This window comes from Sabethes cyaneus, chromosome 2 (assembly GCF_943734655.1).
Source record: "Sabethes cyaneus chromosome 2, idSabCyanKW18_F2, whole genome shotgun sequence".
NCBI lineage: Eukaryota > Metazoa > Arthropoda > Insecta > Diptera > Culicidae > Sabethes > Sabethes cyaneus.
This window is the reverse complement of record NC_071354.1, coordinates 96723311-96748285: the sequence shown is the minus strand read 5'-3', so window position 1 is coordinate 96748285 and position 24975 is coordinate 96723311. Positions and strand designations below refer to the sequence as shown.

Below are 24975 nucleotides of genomic sequence, written 5' to 3'. Positions count from 1 at the left end.
AGGTGCCGCTAAAGAACAGAGCTGGTTAGTTACTGACTGACCGTACAGAACAACTTAAGCAATGGTTTGAACACTATGAACAACTCTCAAACCTTTATAAGGCAGTGGCAATTATATTGTCACCAACGAAAAATATTGGTTTTGCGTCTATAATAACATCAATGAATGCGGTAACTGGAGTAGCATCTCAAAATACTCTGTTAGGTAATCCTTAATCAGATCTAGAAGAAAATTAACACTACTCTCCGGAAGCAGCAAGCTGGATTCCATGCTGGTCGATCATATCACAACGCTACATATTGGGCAGATCAACGAATTCCAGGACGCACTAGTGCTGATTTTCGTGGACTTTGAAAAAGCGTTTGCCTAACTTAACTACAAAAACATTTGTGCCACTCTTAGGGTTGGAGAAGTTCTAGACAAAGCGTTCTCGTGCAAAAGGTTGCATAATGGCATCTTGTCGGATCCTATAAGGGTTACTGCTGGACAGGACTGCATATTATTATAATCACAGCTGCAATTTCTAATCGTTATGGATGAGATACTGCTAGTTGACGCTATTGACAGTAGACCAAAACGAGGATTGCCTTGGGAGCACGTAATATTTGTGACAATGTGACAAGTTTATTCGTTGTATGCATAGCTGTGACCTTTGTGAGGATGACAGGGTTTCTTGAACAGCAATGATTACCCCTATGTTCCTTTCTTTTTTAACCTGATTTGATTGCAAGGGCTTGGCTAGTGCAGTTACTGATCAATAATAAACTGAGTCATTGAATTTTGCACATTGAGAATGAACGGTCACTTTTCAATCGCATTCAGTTGATTCATTATGCAATTTCACTGGTTCAGGTCAATCATTAAGTAGTGATGTGTCATCAGTCTAAGCTACGCTAAAGCTAGGCTGTTGATTGTAATTAATTATATATAAAATATAACATTTTTTTAAGATAATTGAATGAATATAGTATTGTGTATTGTTATTTTGAATCAAGATAATTCGACTTTAATTCGGGAGATCATTACCAACGACTCATAGATGGATGAATTACTCCAGGAAGTGATACTCGTATAATGTCTAATGAAGTTTTAATCGCAATGTTTAGGTACAAATGGCGAAATAATTGAACCTTCAGTTCGGGTTAGGTCATGGCTTACATCACGAGTTTCGGAACGGTTCAGAAAGGTAATACGCAATAAGGCATATTTACGTGAATAACCATGGTGCAAACAGTGGATATCGATCCCCTTAGGTACGCCAAAAATTTATATAGTTGCAGAATAGTATAGAGAATTCCCCCAGGGAGCTCGCGAACCAAAAAAGGTTGGAAACCGCTGATGTAGAGGGACCCGGACAAAATGAGCACCCCAGCATTTCTCAGTTGTGACACAATTTTTCATAAATACAAATTACATATAAACTAAATTTAATATTTGAACGAGAAATATCGTGCGCTTGATTGAAAAAAATCATTAACTAGCATTTTTTGGAACTTCCCCCTTGTCAGGGACCATCACTCATACTCATCGACTTTGTTTAAATTTAAATTTCGAGAAAATCGCTAACATAACTAAAAAAATCCAAATATTAATGACTTTTAGCAACTTTTGTTTCACAATACAAGCAATAGCATCTTAAGAAACAGTTTGCTATTAAACTCTTTCATGGGACCCTTTTCGGAACATCACTAAAAACCTTCACCAACTAGGAAACTATTTCAATTTTATCTCTTCTTTATTTTGTTTTTCGATCCGATCGGATTTTACAATGTAATTTATCATGTTTGTAGTTATTCATTTACCGCTGTAGATCAACAAAATGAGAAAATGACAAATTCTAACATATCCACTTCATAATCCGTATATAATTGTTTAGTTCTCTTGTTATGTTCAGCTTTATTATAAACCTCTTTCACATCACTTTTTATATATATTCTTTTTTGCATTATTCTTTTCGTTAAAACTTTATATCACTTTGTCAAAAACTTTAATTCATATGAATTTTTTTCAGCACAAATCCGTTTTTAAGCGTCCTACTAATGAAGGCTTGCAAAAGGGAACAAGGATTTTGTAGCGGACACTACTGCGCTGTTCGCTTGTGGAGAATATACTAAAACAAATATGAGAAATTCTTTGAAAACGCTCCAGACTAGAAAGGATAGAGAGAAGGTGCACAAGTGTTTACAAATTTCTACTGTAAACAAATATAATGACAGGCAACCGAACTTGATGAAGTGTTATGCAGTTTCTTGCACAACTATAAAATTATAAAAAAGGAATAAAAAGAGGGAAATCAATCGAGACAAGGGTAAAGAAAAGTACAAACCACCAAGTTCACGCCGGTAGAGTGCAGTTAAGACTATCAAATACTAAATTTTGGAATAGCTAAAAGAATCACTGAATCGATGGATCATAATAGAGTGGACAGCGTTAAATTGAATCAACAAAATAAATTGTGGCATATTTTGGGTTATCAATGTCTCATAGCTTTCACTAATCACAATCGGCCTCCAAATAGTCCTCATCAAAGACAGATGCGGCACGACACTGTTTGTTTCTTTCGTTGTGATGTAAGCCAAACTGGTTATTGGTGTCCAAATAATTATAATCTTTGTTTGTTATCCGGGCGTTACAAGTTGCATACTAATATTTTATTTGAAAAATCAATATAAATGATTAAAATTTTAAAACACTAATTGCAATATAGTCCGCTAGAGAACATTCTAACACTGTTTGGTTAGGGAATACCAAGCTACATGACTGTTCGGCTCTTGAACCATGATTCTTTTTGTATGTTGTGTGTTGTATGTTTTCTAATATCGAATTTGTTTTAACTTGATAGATAATTTAAAAGCGAGCAAATTTACGTCATTACTTTGTTCAACTGGCAAATCATTACAAAAAGTACCACTTTAGTGTACTTAGTTTCACTGTCTAATTAAGTTCAATCCGAGCAAATAAAAATAAACAAGAAAAAACAGACAAATAACAACAGTGCTACTTAATGCTACCTAATTATTTATAGCATTTTTTAAAAACATGTACGTCCTTCGCGTTTTCCCTACGTAATCTGAAAATCGGATGTTTACTTTGCGGCGAAAATAAAAGTACGCCTCATAATTAATGAATACTTTGAAGATTTTTTTTTTAGTTTTCTTGTTTTGCTATTTCTTTCGATTTTCTCGATAAGCTAGTATGCTGGATGCCTTCGGATCGCAAATATTTGATTTCTTCTATTATTATTTTTACGTTTGCTGCTATGACTCACCATCTAATAACACTCAGTCGATTTTGAGTGCTCCAAAAGTTTTTTTTTTCGTTCTTGTTCGGTGCAGTCACTCGGAGCAGAATCCCTGTTCTGTTGTTGGCAGAAATATTTTATCAATCGGTATAATCCCACCAATCTTTCTCATAGCCTTCGTGCACGTGATCTAGCAACACTTTTCGACGTTTTTCGCAGTACCTGCAGGGGAAGAGAAGTTTTATTGCACTGTGGTTAGAAGTTTCACTGAAACTTAATAATCACTATTATTGATTGTACATTTCTAGAACAAAAAACTAACGATCTAACTGGTATCTGTCGTCATATCAGAGCTCGAATAACGCCAACTACAGATTAAAATGTGTTGCACTACTTTCGACTATCATTTTTATCAGTTTCGAGAGCAAATATCACCCGGTATCTTTTCCGAAGCCATTGTTTCTTTGACTACTCTCGGCGTAGACCGCCCTGGAGACTCTTTGGAGACGCTTTCGAAAATGATAGTACAGCCCAATGGACTTTCAACATGTTGATTATAATCAAATCTGTCCCGCTAACTTTCGCTGACGCTTGTTTCTAATTATATTGAGCATGCCGTTGAATACCTTCAGGAAATGATTTTGAACTTCATCACGGAAAACCTCCTGATCCAATAAGTATAGACCGATATAGCTGAAGGCTAGAACACTAGGAAAATACTCCACTATTCGGTTTTATTTTACAAAAAAAAAAGTTCAACCGTACGAGTAACGATTAGAAAAAATACAATAAATTTCTGTGTCAACGATATATATTCCGTACGGAGTCATCTCTGCGCAAACATCCAAAACGGTTTTGATTAGAGATGACAATACCGAGAGGATATTTCGAAAACCGGTAATTCGGAACTGATAAATGCAATATCGGTTAAACCGGTAAAAGCCAGTGCTTGAAAAATAAATAAAATTGCCTAGTTCATTAAAAATATATCTAAAAGTGCAATGAACGTTTATCGTGTCAGTGGATAACATGGAAAAATGACAACAAATCGACGGTGACTTTGCCAAAGCTTTCAACAAGGTTCCACACATTCTAGCGATTGAAATATTCAAACGAATAGGGCTTCCAGAATGGTTGACTCAACGGATTCAGTCTCACCTCACTGGCCTCAGTGTTAAAGTTGAATTAGGCGGGCTTGTTCTACTCTATTTCAGATTCAGTCTAGTGTACCCCAAGGCAAGTATTAGGGTCTTTGGTATTCATTTTGTTCATCAACGATAGATCAGCGAAACTGAAGCCATCAAAATCACTATACGCTGACATTAGATTATACGGGAGGTTACAACGTTGACTGACTGCTGTGCGCTGTAAACAGATATCAACGCGCTTGTGGAATGGTAATTATGAACGGAATGGAAACCAACAAATGTTGTGATTTTATTCACTCGGTCGCGTGCTTTTGCCTACACAATGGCAACAACAAGCTTAAAGCGTAGAATTTAGGAATTCTCATTGATAGCAAATAAAGACTCTCCGAACACATCGTTACAGTTACGGCCAAGTCACATGCAATGCTGGGCTTTTGAGAAAAAAATGCGAATTTTTTAATGATGTGTAGACACTGTATTACTCAAATGTACGCAGTATTCTTGAATACGGGGTGCAGGTTTGGGCACCGTATAGTGCTGTTCACTTAAACAGGATTGAACGCGTGCAGAAGCATTTCGTCCGATACGTTCTCCGAAATCTTAACTGGAATAGAACTAACCTTGCCACAAGCATCATCGATGTGGTGGACGAAGTTCGGCCGATTGTCTGCCATGACACTAAAGTACTTCATGTTACGTTTAGAGACAATTGCGTGTCCTTTAGTAACGTGTCCCCCTACCGTATGGCCGCCTTGCGGTTGCTAATCATCACTGTTTTCGTTTCCGACGTCAATCGTGTTCGTTACTGTAACACAATATCTGTCACCCCGCCTATTTTGCCTCATTGGCTTTACGATCCTCTCTATGTCTGACTTGATGCCATCGAGGGTGAACTTCCTTTTGCGAAATCTATATCTCTTTTTCTAAACGTCTTTCTAAACGTCTAATATGGCTTCGATCGCCACCTTCAGAGCGTCGTTCGGTATCCCGTCAGGACTGGGAGCCTTTTCGTCTTTAAACCTCTTGCAACCGTAATGTGCTCCTCATTCGTGCTTCTACGCTGCTAAGTGCTTCTACGAATGGGTCTTCACGAAGGCCTACGCCTTCCACCTCCGCCTAGTCGGCATTAACCCTCGCGACGGTGGCTTCCCTCGGTCAATCTTGTACCGTATAGCTTGATGGTCGCTATGCATGTACTCATCGGACACCCTCCAACCCATGTTGGATAACAACATAGGGATGTAGAAGGTGAGATCGATGATCAATTGTTGTACTCCTCTGCAGAAGCGTTAGTACTTCGAGGTCAGTAGAAGCAGAATGGTCGTGAGGTGACCGATAGGTGCCCAGGTGGAGAACCATAGCAACGGGGAAAGCGATTTTGACGGTGTAACACAAGGGGAAGAAGTTCCTGCCCCAATGACTAGTGAAGTTAAGGAGGCAGCTAAAGAACAATAAATCATCTGGCGAGGGTGGCATCAGAGCGGCACTTATTAAAATGGAATCAGAAAAGCTGGTCGTTTGTATGCACCGGCTAATTGTTAAAACTTGCGATACGGAACAACTACCGGAGGAGTGGGGCGCAAGTTGGACTGTGAGAATTATCGAGCGATCACCGTTCTCAATGCCACCTGCAAAGTGCGGCAAGTGCAAATCATTTTCCGCCGACTATCACGAACTGCGTACAGATTTGTGGGAACTTATAAAACTGACTTCCTTGAAGGTAGGTCTGCAACGAATCAAACATTTACACTGCGGCAGATCCTCCGAGATCCTCCGGCTGTGTAAACAGAGCTCCCAAGTTCGATTTGTTCGTTACCTTCAAAACCGCATATGAAACCGAAAAGACCTACGGAAAATCATGGATGAGAACAGAACTGATTCAATCTACGATGAATAGTACACAGTGCTGTATTCGGATTTCGATTGAATTGGCAAGTTCATTCGTATCACACAGAAGGCTTCGTCAAGGTGATGATCTCTCATGCTTGTTCTTTAACGTAGCGCTACAAGGTGTTTTGAACCGAGCGGATATCAACACGCAGCACGAGCTTCAACAAATCTGGTCAATTCGTCTGCTTTACCGATGACATGGATATTATCGGCAGAACATCTGTGGCGGTGGCTGAACAGTACACCAGACTAAAGCGCGAAGCAGAAAAGATTGGGTTAAAGGTAAATACATTTAAAGCAAAGTACATGCGGCCATGCGGAACCGAGGCCGACCAACGCCGTTTGGGCAGTAGTATATTGTTCGACGGCAATGAGTTTGAGGTAGTCGACGAACTGGTCTACCTTGGCTCACTAGTAACGGCGGACAAAGATACCGGCCGTGAGATTCGGAGGCGTAAAGGGTGTCGCACATCAAATTACACCACGGAAGAAATGCTGTAGAAAATTACCCATTGGGTATTTCCTCTTGCAAATTTGGGTAGAAGTAGTTTAAAGTATATTGTTTGCACTGTATTTTTATCGCTGTCAGTTTTTCGAAAGTTGAAAAAATGGCGTCACCCGAAATGCAACCTCGCGAATTGATTTTGCGCAAGCGCTTGGAAAATACTCAACTCAATTTATCGGAACATCGGGAAACAACTCGGAATCGTGCACTCAACTGTTAGTCGTGTGGTTAAACGTTACTGAGCATCGAATGGAACGAGAAATGCGGTGAGAATGGATGTTCTATTAGTGATCATGATCACAAGCGTAAGCGTCTTCGTTCAGAGAGTCACGGAACGGGAGGGACTGCATACGTACAAAGTGATCTGCACTCTCTTTCTTGAGAGCCTGCTTAAATGGCGGGCACATTGGTCCGCCTGTTGTGTGCTTGTTGCCCGCTTCTGATGTGCAAAGCAGGCATCTGGGTGGTTTGGTGCACCTTTTCGCGAAACGGCTTTTTTCGACAGGGATTTCTCCAATACCCGCTTATATTTCGAGCTCTGAACCGTCAGGTCTTTTTTGAGCTCGAAGAGCATTTCATCTGCCTGCGTTCGATGGGTCTTAACCACGTTGCCCCCCAGCGTGGAATCCGCCTTCACCTTGTGAAGTAGGTTCACGTACGACAGTTTGCCTGCCAACTCGACCACGATCGCATCGTCCTTGTGGGCCTCCTTCGGCTTTACCGCCGAGGCCTTCTTGGGATTCTTGGTAGGTAGCCTACGTATAACCACCCGTGCAGAGCCAGTTCGGCGAATATTGTATCATAAACTTCAACCACCTAACCAACAACTTAACAGGACACGACGACGTCTGCAACTGGCTTGTCGAAGTTAAGCTAAGCTCGCCTTTTTATATCATTCACTGCGCTACCCGCAGGCACTATATGCCCCCATTTTCAGAACAAAATAGGCACACCTTAATGTGCTAAAATAAAACCGTTAAAGATACATAACTGTTTACAAGTTTATAAACGCATTTGTTTGCAAAAACAATGTGAATGACATGAATGCATTAAAAATGCAGTGCTTTTCTGGGCCTGGGTCAGAATATCCCACATGCGGCAAGAGCAATTTTCGTTTCGAAGTCCCTAACAAACTTCCGTTGCTCGAGCACGAGGCATCAAATTAGAAACATTAAGCAAACTATTAATTTATCAAACAGGTGCCCATTCTGCACCATGTACATTTCTAATCGCTAAAAACAATCTGTTCCCTATCACATTTCCAGTATAATTTTAAATATTTCAAACTTATTATTTTATAGAAAAGAAAGATATGTTATAGAACAACTGTTCAGTTAGACGGAGGAAAATCGACCTTTTTATAGCAACACTTAAGTTAGATCTTGCGTCGTGCTGCCCTGCCTATAATAATCGTCATAAAAGATGAGAAGATAGCTATTTTGGACTTATTGGTAAAATAAACAACTCATTAGGACAGTGAATCTTAATATTAAATTAAAAGAGTATTCTCACTGAGAGACCTTTCATATCACTTACCGATACTTGTCTTGTACTTTCTGTTTTATGTCGGCCAGATTCTCCGACGTAATATCACGTTCCAGGAATTCGGAAAGCTTCTCCGTGGCGCTTTCCAAATCTTTCTGATTATCCTCGAAAATGAGCGATTGATTATTTTTACGCAGGTAGTACGCGAACACGTAGGTGCACATAAGCGTTTGACGGCACTGGCAAAGGATATCCACAGCTTTCTTCAGAAATTGGACCTGGTATGTGACAAGAAGATATATGCAATTTTCGAATGTGTTCCTGCGATTTAACAAAAAAAAACACATTACCTCAATCCAGGACATATTATGCTGCTGCATTTCTTCCATTTTGGCTTTAACCGAGGCGTATAGTTTGTGTTCAAATTTCAGCGATTGCATGTGATTCATGTAACGGTTGTAATAATGCAGGTATCTTAACGAATGCAAAGAAAAATATGTGAATGTAAAGCCGAAAAATGTTTTTTTTCTTAAAAATTTACCTTGCCAAAGACGATCTAAATTTTTCCTGAGCATCACGCGCAGCACGAGCTTCGTCCTCGTCGTAACGGTTGCAGTTATACCAGGACGAACCATGCGGTTCCCAAGATCCCAAGCAAACCCAGCAGAAATCATACTTACAATTTTGATTTTTGCATACCTGTTGAGAAAAGCGAACATTATATGTAGGTATAGTACAGAGATAGTAGAGATTAAAAAATTTGAAAGACTTACCATGTGATTGCAACCTCCGTCTTTCTCAATGGTGACATTGCATTTTGGACATTCTTTTGTGTTTGCAGCAATCCAATTCGAAGTTTCCGAATCATCATCGCATTTTTTAATCCATTTTTTCAACAGACGGCACTGTACCGGGTCGTGCCAATTTTCACCGCACTCGAAGCAGAACACGTGATTACATTTGCAAACGACTGGCCGTGGATCGACGTACTGTACTTTGACTGCGTAGTTGCAGTCAACCGACGGACACCAGCGTAGTAGACGATTGCACTGAAGGTAGAAAAGGTTAGTTAGTCAAATGTTCCATTAATTCTCCCCTAATAAGAGCATATACCTCAACAAAGCTATTTGTGATCAGATGCTGATACTTGAGCTTGACGCGTGAATCCTGTACTAACCGCATCACGGTTACGTCGTCCACCAAGATGTCGCATCCGTGTGCTGCGCAGGAAATTGATTGACCTAGCCCTTCTTCGACGATCTTGGTCGTCAGGTACTCTTGCCAGCATTGCGTGCAGAAACGATGACCACATTCCAGCCCTGTCATCATCTATAACGATGAAAGGTAGAAACCAAAATGGCGAAAACCATTGTGAGTAAAATAATAAATGTGAATTATAATAAAAGATTTTTTCAAGCCCCGTTTTTCAAAGACGCTTGTTTGCAAATATACAGTTTGATTGTTTTAAATTACTCAACCGCGACAGGTTTAAGGTTTGGTTTTCTCAATTTTTGCTACTGTGTTTGAAAAACAAACAGTGCACCGCGAACGCAGGTAATTCCGATCACTCAACCAAAGTAGCCTATTTTTAGAAGATTGAATTGAAATTCATAGTTCAAGGGCATGTATTGGTAATAAGATTCTCATTAACTATGGTTTTTATTCAATCTTCTAAAACTCAACTACTTTACCGGAATTACCTGCGTTCACGGTACGAAAGGTTCGTTACCTCGAAGTTCGAAAGCAAAATTGTAAATTGATGTGTGCTTATCCGAAAAATAAATGAAAAATATCACGAAAACAGAAGGAAAAAGTTAGTTCCTATACCTAACATAGGAATTTTTCATGAGAAATATCGTAAAAACAGAATATCCAAATTTTAAGTGTTTGAAGTATTATTTAATTTTTCAAGTGTTAAAAATTAAATAAACCCGCGATCTTTTAAACCTTCATTACCTACTGTGCAAAATGCTCTGGATGCAGTTCTAAAACAGATAGGTAGTTAGGTTTAATATATTTTGGGAAGGGCCACACACACGCTACGAGTGTTGGCAGGAATAGTAACAACACTCTAAATAAAGCGTACCACGCGCCGTCGAATTTGAAAGTGAGTTGAGTTTATTAACCAACCAGAATGAATGCACCTACATCCTGAACGAATGAAACGACAGAGAAGGTGGGAATAAATATTGGCAAACACATGCCGTGTTCTATTGATGATTTGAACTTGGGGCAAATATTTGGCTCTGTCTTTGTTGTTTTCACTGATTACGATCTACGAGACATACACATGTGTTATGGGATTTTAATTACGTGCCGCGACTTGCAGTAAAAGACGTAGTACGAGTAGCAACTATAATAGCCATTTGTTTTTTGCTTATGTTTATTAATAATAATAATATCATTCAACGATATATGCGTTTTACATTTTGAGTCATTCTCTACTGCCAGAATAGTACTCTCAAACGTTGAAATTTAAAAGAAATACTATTTAATCCATAAAAATATTTTCAATGTATTGAGCTGTAATTGATATTCTATTACATTCACAAATCTTTGGTTTAATTTGAAATATAAAAAAGTGTAATTTATTGTAGTGTTTACCCAGTTTTAGCTTACGGCTGTAAGAATTATAAAGCACAAATAGCGAAACAATATAAACTGCGAAATCCGGCGTAAAGTTATTTCCTTTAAAAAATTGTTATTAGTGTTTACAATCAACATAAACTGAAAATAAAGTACATTTTCTCACCTCGCGGTAGGTGAGTCGGAAAGCGAGGCAGAAATGGAAAATAGGTGGTGGTAAACTCTTGCTGCTGTTAATGTACTTACACTAGGGGGAAATGACGAATAGCAAATCTCGCAATCCTCTGTTCCAGATTTTTTGATCTACGAAAGAAGAGAAAAGGCAAAATTAGGTCGAGCGCAATTCCTTTGTCTCGCCGAATGATTTGAACTGTTCGCTGAGAGCACTGTAAGAAGAGCGGTCCAGGGTGAATAGTATGTGGGTGGGTGCCGCTCTAGACTGACTGTCCTGTGAATTATTACCTTTGGCTTAGTGACTGTGCTGGGTTTCCGAAAAGGGTTAATTACATGCGCATCCTTGAACAGTTTTTCCTGGTCACCATCGTAAAAGCGCTCCATCAGCTTTTCCTTGTCCCACTTGAAATGATTCAACAGGATCCGAGTAATCGTCGCAGGTATCTGAAAATAATAATCACGTTAAGAATTTAATGTTCATCGCTGAGATAATATGTTTTTTTTTGCATTTGTTTGTTTATATTTTGATTTAGTTAATTTTAGTTTTTGATATTGGATCGTATTAGTAACAATTATATATTCTTAATTTAACGATTCGACAAATTTTGTGACCATGTAGATATAAGTGTTGAATAAAAATAGATAGTCGCAAGGTACCAAGTCTTGTATATTATAGTCGAGTGCTAAGAATCTTCGATTTGAACCACATTTTGGTATATTGTTCATTTTAGGTCAAAAACTAATGATTTCAACTTTGGTGCGGGTTCAACAGCCCTCGAAATGTGCGAAAATTCACTCACATTTATATTTTCCTTAAAAACTAGATTAAAATTCTAGTCGACTAATGAAAAGCATACGGAAATAACCGAGATACTGTCATTTCCGTGAAAATAGTTCTGGAAATGCTGCCAGTAACTTGTACCTCTATGGTCACTTTGGGAAGTGACCGAAATCACACCAATATGGATGTCAAGTTTCAAGATTTTACGAGACTTGAAAATCACTAAGTTTGGCATCCATTTTGATATGGTTACGGATATGACCTAAAAGGATCACTTTCTCCAGAGTACCCAGAACCTGCTACAGGTTTGCCATGGCAAATCGCGGACCTGGAGGAGCTTCCAGTTGTATTGGCTTATAAAACTTTAAAGTTTGATACTCATATTGAACTCACCGGAACGTGTCTGGTTATCACTGGCCACTGCAAATGTTTCGAGAAAAAATAGACAAATTTCAGTACCGAATGCCACTGGTTTAAAGAAGTTATGGTCCTTTGAATTTTGTCCCGATCATTTTGTCTAACCTCTGTATGATCGATATTCCCAAATATTAACTTAATAGGATATTAATTAATAGGAGCATCCCTCAGCCAAGCAAGCGTTCTGGAAATGGACTCGTTCTCAACTTAACTTTTCATACAAACGGCATCGTTCCTTAAGAAAGTTTATAGTAAATTGATAATCAGGCAATTCTCGCGTCACTTTTGATTTCGTCCAATGTAACAATTCCACCATATTGAGAAAAACGAGATCGAAGTTCTTCGAATTGAATTTTAAATTGTTTTAAAATGAAATAATTTTCAGTCATTCACTCAACGTGGTTGATGAATAATAACATTCAATATTTAACGGAGATTTTAAAAATCTAATTAAAACTAAGCAGTTTTGGTTTATTATGGAAAAAGTTACATTGGACTGTTTACCATCTCATGCTGTACTTTGGACGGTTTGATTTTTCCAGGCTATTGCACATAAATTAAGCGAAATCACCGTAAAATACGTGCGTTGCCGTGCTACGCTATTTTCGAGGTTATTTTTCAATATTAGACCGCTTGTTTCACTTAAAATGCATAAATAATGCGAAAAAAAACTTTCACTTGCTAAACGTCCAATGTACAGATTGGGTTTGTTTTGATTTTTTTTGCACTTTGGACATCAGATGAGAACGACCGAAGTAACAGTCAGTCATTCGTAATTCGAATGTGCACATTGGACATTTTGATAATGCTAATTTTTTCACCTCAAAATAATTCTATTTGGGCAGGTGTTTTTGTATAACATAGAGTTTAAAAAGAGCAATAATTTGTTGTGATAAACCGGATTTGTTTACATTTGTTACATTGGACGAAATGAAAAGTGACGCGAGAATTCATTATTTTTCTGTTCCAACTCCCTTTGCCTTTCTTGTCTCAGTATCGATTTTCTTCGTTAAAAGCAAAATAAGGCCATTACAAATATTTTATAAGTTTTTGTCCTTCCGGTGTTGGGCCACTGAAGGGGGGGCGAAAAAAAGCAGAAATTTTTTTAATCGAGCAAAACAATTTATTGATTTTAGGCATTTTTACTTAAAGTTTAAACATGAAAACCAAATCTATTCTCACTTTCAATGTATACGTTATTGTTTTCCATGCAAAAATGTACGAAAAAAGACAAAAACGAAAGAAAAAATTTTCTGCCAAATTTCGGAAATTCCGTTGTTCGAATTTCCATTTCTGTTTCGTGCGTGCTTTCGTGTTCTGTTTCGTGGGCAAGTCTTGCTCTACTCTGGCATACGAGGTGAAAATGCTACTCGAGAAAGAGGAGTTGGATTCCTACTGAGCCCAGGGGCATATGCGGCCCTGATGAAGTGGGAACCGATAAATGAGAGTTTTAACAGCCAGCTGAACAGCGTGGTTGAGAAAATCCCGAAGGGGGACATCCAAATTCGCATGGGCGACTTCAACGCGAAGATTGGCTCAAACAACGCGGACCTTGAACGCGTCATGGGTCGCCATGGCCTAGGAGAGATGAGCGAAAACGGGGAGCTGTTTACAGAATTCTGTAGTAATAACGATATGGTCATTGGTGGATCGCTCTTCCCCAATAGACCAGTACATAAAGTCACGTGGGTTTCCCGCGACGGCCGAACAAAAAACCAAATCGACCACATCTGCATTAGCCGGAAATGGAGAAGGAGCCTTCTTGATGTACACAACAAACGCAGCGCTGATATGGCATCCAACCATCATCTTGTTATCGCTGAGATACACCTGCGCGTCGCACGTGTCCAACGACGGGAGGAAAAAGTTGGATGCCGCTACGACGTCCGCCGATTGGAGAATTCTGAGGTGAAAAGGGCCTTTGTCGAACAACTTGAATCTCGAGCCTCGGAGTTACCACCTGGTGGAACCGTCGAAGAGCAATGGACCGGCATCAAGAACGCCTTCATCACGACCAGTGATGTAACCCTCGGCAAAGCGCGCAGTGGGCGGAGGGAGTGGATTTCGGATGAAACTTGGAGGAAGATCGACGAGCGGAGAGAGGTGAAAGCTGGCATTGAGCGAGCGCGGACCAGATCGGCTAAGACAGCTGCCCGTCAACGATACGCCGAACTAGAGAGGGCTGTTAAACTTGCTTGTAGGCGGGACAAGAGAGCCTGGACTAACTCCCTAGCCGAACAAGTAGAAACCGCCGCCGCCAGTGGTGATATCCGTTGGTTTTACGATATTTCTCGCCGCCTTAGTGGTGCCAGGACGAATTCAAAGATGCCGCTAAAGGCTAGAGTTGGTCAGCTACTAACTGACCGTATAGAACAGCTTAAGCGATGGACTAAACATTTTGAACAACTCTTGCGAGTTTCAAATTTTTTAGAGAACAATAAAACCAACAGTATATGACGCCTACAGTTCGTCGAATCAATCGCGTGAACTCGGAGGCGCCATCGCTGGATGAAATTGTAGCAGCCATCAAGAGTATGAAACCCAATAGAGCGCCAGCGATAGATCGTATTTCAGCCGAAATGCTCAAAGCTGACCCATCTTTGTCAGCTCAGATGATGCATCCGCTTTTCAGCAATATTTGGGAAACCGCAACTTTTCCAGTGGACCAGATGCAGGGCATATTGGTCAAAGTCCCTAAGAATGAAGGCCCAACTGAATGCGGTAACTGGCGTGGCATCACGTTGCTCTGTATTACTCTCAAAGTACTCTGTAAGGTAATCCTCAACCGGATCCAGGAGAAGATCGACGTTATTCTCCGGCGGCAGCAAGCTGGATTCCGTGCTGGCCGATCATGTGTAGACCATACCACAACGCTCCGCATTATATTGGAGGAGATCAATGAATTCCAGGACTCTCTTCTGCTGGTGTTCGTTGACTTCGAAAAGGCGTTCGACCAACTCAGTTACGAAAACATCTGGGGCGCACTTAGGCGTAGAGGAGTTCCAGATAAGCTAGCCCTAATCTAATCAAGGCTTAGTACGAGGCGTTCTCGTGCAAGGTTTTGCACGACGGCGTCTTGTCCGATCCCATAAGGGTTACTGCTAGCGTGAGACAGCGATGCATTTTATCACCGTTTCTGTTTCTCATCGCTAAGGATGAGACATTAGTTGGAGCATTTGACAGTAGACCAAATCGAGGATTGCCTTGGAATCCTCTAACGATGGAGCAGCTAAATGACCTCGGCCTAGCCGACGACATTGTCTTGCTCGCACAACGCCGAAACGATATGCAGAGCAAGTTAGACGACCTCTCCGAGAGCACCCAGGCAGCAGGTCTCACAGTCAATGTAGCGAAAACTAAGTCTATGGTAGTGAACACTGACAATTCCACCAACTTTACAGTAGCGGGACAACAAGTTGAGCAGGTAGCCGCCTTTCAATATCTTGGTAGCCAAACAACGCCCGATGGTGGTGTAGGGATGGAAACTATCATTAAAAATCGTTACTGATAACTATCAGTAATTTCAGTATGTTACTGATAACTATCAGTAAATATCAATAATTTTACTCATTCCCCGATGAAAAATAGGAATAGAAAATTGTAATATTATAATTTCGTTCTTCATTGTATATTTACTTTGTAATTTACCAAGTGGGCTTTACGGAGGCTCGCGCAACTACGGATCAGATTTTTACCACCCAGCAGATAGGGTTTAATTCTAATTCCCGTCGTAATAAGTATAGCCATTCTAATTTTCATCATTTTTTGGATGGATTTAATGAATACTTCAAAAGTTCTTGTGGTGATTTGACTAAAACACACTTACCTTCCGACCCGTAAACTTTGAAATCACTGAAAAGCGACTATTAAAGCATATTATTGGAATTACGCAACTGACTTTATATCTTAAATTCGTCGTACCGTTTTAAAATCCGTCCATCAAAATTTTTCATCGTCCGAACTAAAAATCACACCAATGTTTACGAAGCCAACGCGCATGTATTTGTGTAGGACGCATCACAAATGTTATTCTACAAAATTTCTGCAGGTCAGGCAAGTTTTCCTGGCTGTAGAATAACGACAATGCCTTGCGTGAGTTATTTTCATTTATGAATGACGGAAATTAACACGATTAGTCGACATTTTCTTCTTCGTCGCACGAAAAAACGTTGGAAATTTGGCTGGTAGGACTTCTTTAACGATAAAAAGCATTCAAATACATCTCAGCTCACTTTGATTGATCGCGTATGATTGGCAACAAACTAAATATTAGGGAATAACTAGTTTTGCATTGTGTGTCATAGAAATGCTGATGTTTTTAATAATTTGTGTTGGATAGGACGGGAATAGGCAGTTACGACGAAGTCATAGGGCAGCATACCCTATGTTGGGAGCACATCGTGCCTACGCTTCGCACGAACCAGTCGATCAAGACCAGCAATTGCACTTATTGTATGAACACAATTTCCCAGATAAACTGACGCTACTGGTCAGAGCTATTCGATCGAGTGGTGTATTTCGTATGCAGCTCGGGGACACACCCTTCGAGACGCGGCGAAGGTTGAAATAAGGTGACAAGATGACTGATATCATAGCTAGGAACCTTGCGATGGTGGAGGCAACCTACGCCAGGTTGAAAGCAGTAGTCTAGGAAGATCAGATTAATAATAAATACGTCAAAGATTACATACATGAGAGGAAAAAAATGGCTCCAAGGAACCAAACGCGTGCCTCTCACGGATGGTAACCCTTGACGGCGACGAACTAGAAGTGATAGATGAATTCGTGTATTGTAGATTGCTGGTGACCGCGGACAACATTAGTAAGGAAATCCAGCCGTGCATTCAAGCGGGAAATCGAGCCTACTTTGCCCTTCGCAAAACACTACGATCAACAAGCATACGCTACCGTACGAAGCTGATAATGCACAAATCTTTTATTAGGTCAGTAGTTCTTTATGGACTCGTAAGGTCACCCACGGAGGATATACGCGCCCTTGCCGTTAGTGATGTCCGGTAATCGCTCGATTAATCGAGTAATCGATTACAGCATGGAATAATCGAATAATTTCTAATCGAATAACGCCTAACACATAATCGAACTAATCGATTACAGTCGCATCGATTACTGACACGAATACTGCTTTTTGAGGTTTATGCTTGCTGAACTCAAAATGACGTGAAGCCCACATGGTAATTTTAACGGAAAGCTTAAATTAAACTTGTCGCGACTTCGAAGCTATACACGTTCTCTTTTACCCTCATGGAACTGGCCATCAGCGATGTCAGATCTTCAGATTTTTGTGCATGCTTGTGAGTGTGAGAGAAGAATGCTTTAGGATCTTTCTGTTTCTCGCACTCTTTAAGAAATTCCTATCTTGCTTTTGCTTCATTCATAGACTAAACTTATCCAAGTGGCAGCACCTTACCTTCGTATGTTGTACAGAACTGTTATCATTTTCCTGCTTCGGAAAAGTCGGGTATTTCCGGTTTCCGCAAACAAGTGGTACCAATTACAAGTAATAAACCCACTAGCAATAAAATTAGGTTACAAAGGGAATCAAAACAAAACACACAAAAACGTCAAACCAGAGTTGAGGTTAGGCACCGTGCAAAGGTTTATTCATGATATCTTTTATGTGCGAGAAAAAAAGAGAAAGAAATATTTCTGTTTGTGTTTTCACCGTTTTCAAGCAACTTTTGACGATCTTGACAACTCGGCATAGAGATTCCGTGTAAAGGCCCAAACAGAATGCTGCATCAACGCACCCGTTAGTGTCAATTTGACAGTAAACCCATTGGAAAACTGTTAGAATAACGCAGGCGGATGCGCTGACGCAGCATTCTGTTTAACCCCCCCTTCTCTATAACGAGATGCAGTGAACGTCAGCTACAGCATGTCTTGGGCTCAAAATTTGACAGCGGGCCCAAATCAGACTGTTCGCAGTTGAGTGAAACGCAGTGCTGACATGTTATCTCATTTTCGTACACACGAGATGTTGGCAGCGAAAACATGGTTGCCTGCCGATGGGGTGGTTTGGCCCTTAAGTGAAGTGCGAACAAACTTAAAACTCTCTTTGGCAAGGCAAACAGAGACTAATCGAATTCGCATGCGTGGGATTTCGCATGAGAACGAAAAGGTTCAAATATCTCTTTTTACATTTGTCATCGTGAATCATTTTTAAAATATTAGTTCTGTTGGTTGGTCCCGCTGGTTTCCGGTTTCTGTGCTATTATTTGAAATAACTTATTTTTCATTCTCAGGGGTACGCGTACATGTGGATGTGTTTTGCTTTTTGGTTGGAGATAGTTGATTTTTCGACTAACGAACCGTCCAATTAACGAATCCTTAAGCAAGCGAATCATTGCTGTATTTGATTTGAGCCAAAGCTTTTTTGAAAATTCATTTCGACAACTACCGCATACTAAACTGCTTCTCAGTTTACAGATACAACTTGTTTTTACAGGACAGGTCAGTAATAACTAAAGCGAGGATACCATTTTCAAGCTTGAACGATACTTATAAGCTGTTGCTATCCAATGAAGCAATAGCGCACGTAATACAAGACATAAGTAGGTCAGTGAAATTCACCCACAACGGACTTTGTTGATTTAGAGTTCCAAATAATACACCCCCAAGTTGGTCGTACCAGCTTTGTTGGATGAGTTATCCAACATACAGATAAAAAGTTATTTTCATTGAAAATAATTTTACAAATAAAAACCAGGATTTCAATGAATTTTTATCTAAGAATACTGGAAACCATCTGCCGTCAGCAATCCCAAATCTATCAACAGCAAGAGAGTTACAATGCAACGGTGTTCGATTTTTACTACGCTTTATCCACCACCTATACTGCCGCTACTCACATAACAGTCCCATTTTCTATGGAGTTTCCTATATTAATGGGACTGCCATGCGAGTAGCGGCAGTATACACAACGAGTAATCGAAGTTTCGTCGATTACCCGATTAATCAAAGACGATTAATCGTGTCGAATAACAATTGATAAAAAACTATTCGATTACTCGTTAATCGATTAACTGAGGAAATCGGACATCACTACTTGCCGTTTCCGAACGAAAGGGTACTGCGGATATTTGGCGGAGTACAAACTGAAAGCGTAAAGTGGTGGAGACGTATGAATCACGAGCTACAGGCAATGTTAGGAGAGAATTCCATCGCGCATTTGGCGAAAGTCAGTAAGCTACGGTGGGCCAGATACGTCTTAAGAATTCAGAATGATAGTGCGACGGAAACAGTTGTCTTCAACGACCTCACTGGCACCAGGAACAAGGGGCTCAACATGCAAGATGGCACGATCACGTTAAAGGTGATTTGTGACTTTTGAGGCGACTGGAAAATTGGCGACGAGTGGCCAAAGTTCGAGTTAAATGGAGGCGAATGCTTGAATCAGCACGAGCTACCCCGGCTTTGGGCTACTGACGTTGACTACGATATAGTGTGTCATCCCCGTTTATCGTACGCAACTACCGACCAATAAGTTTAATCTAACTAATTTTTCAAACGAGACAACGTAACTATATCAGTAAATATCAATAATAGCGAAACCTTACTGATACTTAGTGATATTATAGCTTATTGATAACTATCAGTAGTTAATGATAGTTTTCCCATCCTTAGTACCAAGCCTGATATAGCTACATGGATCAGGAAGGCCAGGGTGCCTTTGCAGGTCTGCGAAACATTTGGCGCTCAAACCAGATCTCTCTACGTACGAAAACCCGAATCTTTAATTCAAACGTTAAATCCGTACTGCTGCATGCCTGCGAAACGTGGTGCGTCTCAGCGGAGACAACGCAAAAACTGCAGGTATTCATTAACCGGTGCCTGCGATACATCATTCGTGCCTGGTGGCCTGATAATTGGATATCCAATGAGGAACTCCATCGACGGGGTCATCAACGGCCGATAGCCACAGAAATTCGTGAACGTAGGTGGAAGTGGATCAGACACATCTTGAGGAAAGGAGCGAACGAGGTTTGCAGAGAAGCACTCGACTGGAATCCACAAGAACAGCGTAGAAGAGGCAGACCCAGAGGCTCATGGCGACGGAGCTTACCCAACGACATCCGGGCTGTAGACGAGAACCTGTCCTGGCGACGGGTAAAAGCCATGGCGGGTAACCGTCAGTAGTGGAGATCTCTGATTTCATCCCTTTGTTCTGCCGGACCGGCGGACATGGACGCATAAGTAAGTAAGTAATGCCAAAAAAACATGTATGAACATAATGAAAAAAAAAAACAAAGTGAATTTTTTAATCGAGCAAAAAAAACATCGATTTTAAAAATTTTTATTTAGGGTTTAAACGTGAAAACCGAATCTATTCTTGCTTATAATATATACGTTATTATTTTCTATGCAAAAATATACGAAAAAAGACAAAAACGAAGGAAAATTTTTTTGGACGATTTTCGGAAATTCCATTGCTCGAATGCTCGAATTTCCATTTCTGTTTCGTGCTAGAAGCGTTAATTCAACTCGGAGACTCATTTTTCGAATTTTTCAGACTGTAGAGCCCACAGACAATTGATTTTAGAAAAAGAAATTCGACTCATATCCTACAAATTATTTTTTTGCCCCCCCGACCCCCACTTTTTCAAGCCAATTTCCAAGGGGGGAGGGGTGACAAAAACTTTAAGTATGATTTGCAATGGCCTAATAAACTTCTCCAAGGACATTATCCTTGAAAAATCACGCATTTCATACGTAATAACCAATGATCGCGTTTTTGCAACTCAGCACCACTGTGCTGTGAAATGCCGTAATTGGAACTCAGGAACCTTTACCAAGGCCCTAGATGGTCATTATGAATCTGTGAGATTGAAAGGGTATTTAAATGATTGCGAATGAAACTTTAAATACAGTTTCTGAAGAAATTTGCAACACTTGAAAATATGTACGTTATATTGAGGGAAATTGTACGTTATATCGAGTGACGTTGTATCGAGGGTACGTAATAACGAGGGTACGTTATATCGAAGTTTGCCTGCATTTGCTTTTACAGGTTTTTTGTTGTACTTTTATGTGTGAGTTATTTGATCTGCCACCACCTTGGGAAATATGAGAGCTCAAAGAAATACTATTTTTCACCGAAAAAGCTTATAATCTCGGAAACCTTAGAAAATAACGTGGATTTTAGTATGTCAAATAACTTTCTATAACACTATAAGCACGTAACAATTGATCAGAATAAGTTAGGAACAAAAAAACTGTTTTTAGGGGTTTGTCTACAAATAATGCTTCATAGCTACTTTATATAAAGAGATACAGCTATGTCTTTGACAAAGTTGTTTGTATTGACATTTATTACATCTTTGCTGAAGTCATCAAATTATATCTTGAATAAATGATAAAAGAAATTTCATAATTCATAGTTAAAGGGATTAATCACATAATGGTTTCTGTCAAATGAAGGGGTTTTTTTTATACCAAGAAATATTGCGAAAGACACCATATGCGAAAAATCTCGCGTTTCGGCGTAATCTCACGCGATTACGTATTTCGTTGTTTGGACTACTGTGCAGCCTGGCCCATAAAGGGTTAAAACGCCGGAAACACTCATCTGGTTGTTTATATGATCTCAAAGGAATCATTAAATAACTTAAAAGGAACAAACAAAAAATTTATTTTTGGGTTTGATATAATCGAAAAAAAGCTGATATAATCGGGAGTAGATATAATCGGGTGTAGATATACATAATCGGGGGCTGATATAAGCCGGAGCCATACTGTATATCGTTTAATTGGTAGAAAGATTTCTGATCCATTGACATAGGGAAAGACCCTTCGAATCGGTTGAGAAATGAATGAATTATGCGTTCAAAACCTATTATTTTTTCGTGACGTTCGCATTTTTTTTGATTTTTTGGAATGATACCCTATCCCCAACCCTTGCCCTAAGATGCCCTAGTTCTACGTCAAAAAACATTGAGTAAATATTTTCGAAAAGAGGAGTAAGTAGGTACTGGTAGGTTGGAATAAAATTGAAGCAATTCGTTTTTGGTAGCACATTGTTCTATTGAATTGCTGAATAGGCTGAATGCTTTTTATAAACAATAGACAACAGTGTTGTAACCTACTCGCCTTTCAGCTAAATCTAATTTACGATTTTGAGATTTAATTCAGTGTTATATAAATATAAATACTAACAAAAAAAAACGATCTTGAAAGTTTAAAAGCAAAACTCAACACATCGACAACATTCATAACTGCATATCAACATTAGTACCTACATCTGGTAAATCCCTTATAAAGTTTCAGATAGGTATCTTACGACAGACAATATGACTCACCTCTACCACGGTGTTGACGTCTTTGATACAGTCCACCATATGCTGTACTATTTCCTCCGTAGTGAGAACCTCGTACGGATAGTCCTCTTCTTGCTGGCCGCGGTCCCGTGGATTATTGATATCTACATCCATTGCGAAGTCATCGTCTCCGCTGGAAACATTTCCGGAATCATGCCCATCGAAACTCTCATCATCGGAATCCATCTTTATTTCTCGTCTGCTTTTGCTACCCCGCGTTGCTAGACTGGTGCTGTTCAGTCAGACTTGTTTTGTTCGCAGTTTGCAGCTCTACTTAACTTTCTGCTGCTGCACAGCTTTTTGAATCCACCAAAAAAATCAGAAACGTAATATCCAAACCACACACTGTTGTTCTATTAATCCAAATTCAGCACGGTTCACTTGATCGTCACCAGCCACCAGATTGCTGCAGAAAAAAACAACGTCGACGAAGACTACGCTTTGTGGCAGCAGGAAAAACTTGGCCTTCTTATTTTCTCATTCGATACTTTTTTTCACATACTAAATTGGCCTCGTCTATACTTTTCACACTGCTCTGAACTAGAAATTTACTTTCAATACGTCAATTTGTGGCGTATTCACGGGTTTTCATGTTTGAAAACTAATCTCCATTGTCGAGAAAACTTCTTTAAAATGAATATCCAAAGGGTAAAAAACTTTTCGCAGCCTTCTTTCTTTTCACACTTTTCCTTGCCTGTTCATTTCATTTCTGTGTAGCAGCAGGCAGAGTGGCGAATATTGTTATTCAATGTGCAAAAGTGTTGGTGTGCCTTTATCTTCCGTTGGTAGTGTTAGTCCAATTTAGTGGTCAACTACGTAGAAAAAAGATTGCAATGCTCCTAGTGCTCCACCACCCTATCGACTCGTAGCATTCAGAGATCCAAAACAACAAATACGATCAAACAAAGATTGATTTTATAATGCTACCAACACAATGAAAATTTTCTTCTGACTCGATGTTTTGACAGTCGACAGACGTGGTTTTAGAAAAATGGACCAGCATGATAGACGGAAGATTAGTCGATGCGATGTTTTAATATTTGACAAACCTTCGACGAGGGGTTAGTTCTATGTGATTCTACTAACCAGAAAAACATAGCACTTCAAAGATGCCAAGAAAGTTTTGGAAAAAACCAAAATAAATTTTATTTAGAAATTAACCCTCAATTGATCAACCAATAAATCAACGCCAGCTGATCAACCGGGCACAGGTGTACCCACTTAGTAATTTCATGACAAAAAGTGCTCCGATTTTGCTCAAATTTTGCAGGTTTGTTCGTTTGTTGAAAATTTATCACCTATATATTTTTTATTTGGCGCTGAAGGATCCCCTTCCGACTTAGGGTGGTTCCAAAAATCACCACGCTAGCCATGAGACTTTTTCTCAAAAAATTAATAACTTTTGATTCACTCGACCGATTTTAGGCTGTGAACCATTTCGCGAAATTTTTAACTTTTTGGTTAAAATTTGACAGTTCGATGGTTATTTCTCCTTGAGTGGTTAAAATCAGTTCAGAATGTGAACCATTTCATATTTGACGGATTGATAGTTTTTTTGCTCAATGAGAGCATATAAGGTGAGGATGAAAATATTGTTTTTTCTGTCCGAGTTAAAATCGGAGGAATTTTTGATGTTCATTTGCTTTTATTCGATAGATAAAATTCATCTCATTTCAACCCGAGTTGTTTGAACAAATTTATAATGCAATAAGCATCCATACCAATGTAAAAAAAATCTAACGAAAAGTCAGTGAAACTTGTCGAAGCTCTCTTCCTCACCTGTGCATATCTCATTGGCTCTCAGAACTTGGTTAAAACTAACCATGCTCCCGAGCAGGGTTATTTTCGGAAAACCATCGAACTGTCAAATTTTAACCAAAAAGTTAAAAGTTTCGCGAAATGGTTCACAGCCTTAATAATTTTTATTACAAATGAAAGATATGATCACAGACAAACAGACATAACTCTTGGCAGAAAAATCAACAAAAATTATCGTACCTCACATTTAGCCTGAACACTAGCACCATCTATGATCGACATTCCCAAATATCAAATAGCAACGTGGGTATCCCTCGAAGTAGCAAAAATTTTTTATGGGGAATTCAATTTCTTTCGTCAAAAAGTGCCACTTTGACCAAAACGGAGACATTCCCAACTAAGCCCAAATTTGAAATGACGGTTTAATCGGTACGATGAATGGAAAACGAGTGTTATGTCTGTTTGTCTGTGATATGATGATGAACTTTAAAAAAAATTGTAACCTAAATGAGCTTTCTGTGAAAAATATCCAGCTTTTTACGAGCCATAATAGCGGACGTGTTAACAGCAGTTTTGACATTTCCCTAATACATCGCACGTTTTCTTTCCGCGCGTTCGCCGTAAAACTAAAGGAATGTACGGAAAGAAAACGTGCG

At 39.5% G+C, this 24975-nt stretch overlaps 1 protein-coding gene across 1 annotated transcript; it reads right to left on the bottom strand.

The window, feature by feature from the left end:
* Nucleotides 1–1734: 1734 nt before the first annotated feature.
* Nucleotides 1735–23344, bottom strand: LOC128738674 (E3 ubiquitin-protein ligase ariadne-1). The gene is made up of 9 exons (XM_053833992.1): nt 22544–23344; nt 11318–11473; nt 11102–11158; nt 9383–9598; nt 9043–9318; nt 8811–8968; nt 8620–8743; nt 8321–8547; nt 1735–3463 (listed from the first exon to the last, which is right to left on the bottom strand). Exons 1-9 carry the CDS (start codon nt 22745–22747, stop codon nt 3382–3384), a joined length of 1500 nt encoding a protein of 499 aa, XP_053689967.1. The 5' UTR covers nt 22748–23344; the 3' UTR covers nt 1735–3381.
* Between the last annotated feature and the right edge of the window lie 1631 nt (nt 23345–24975).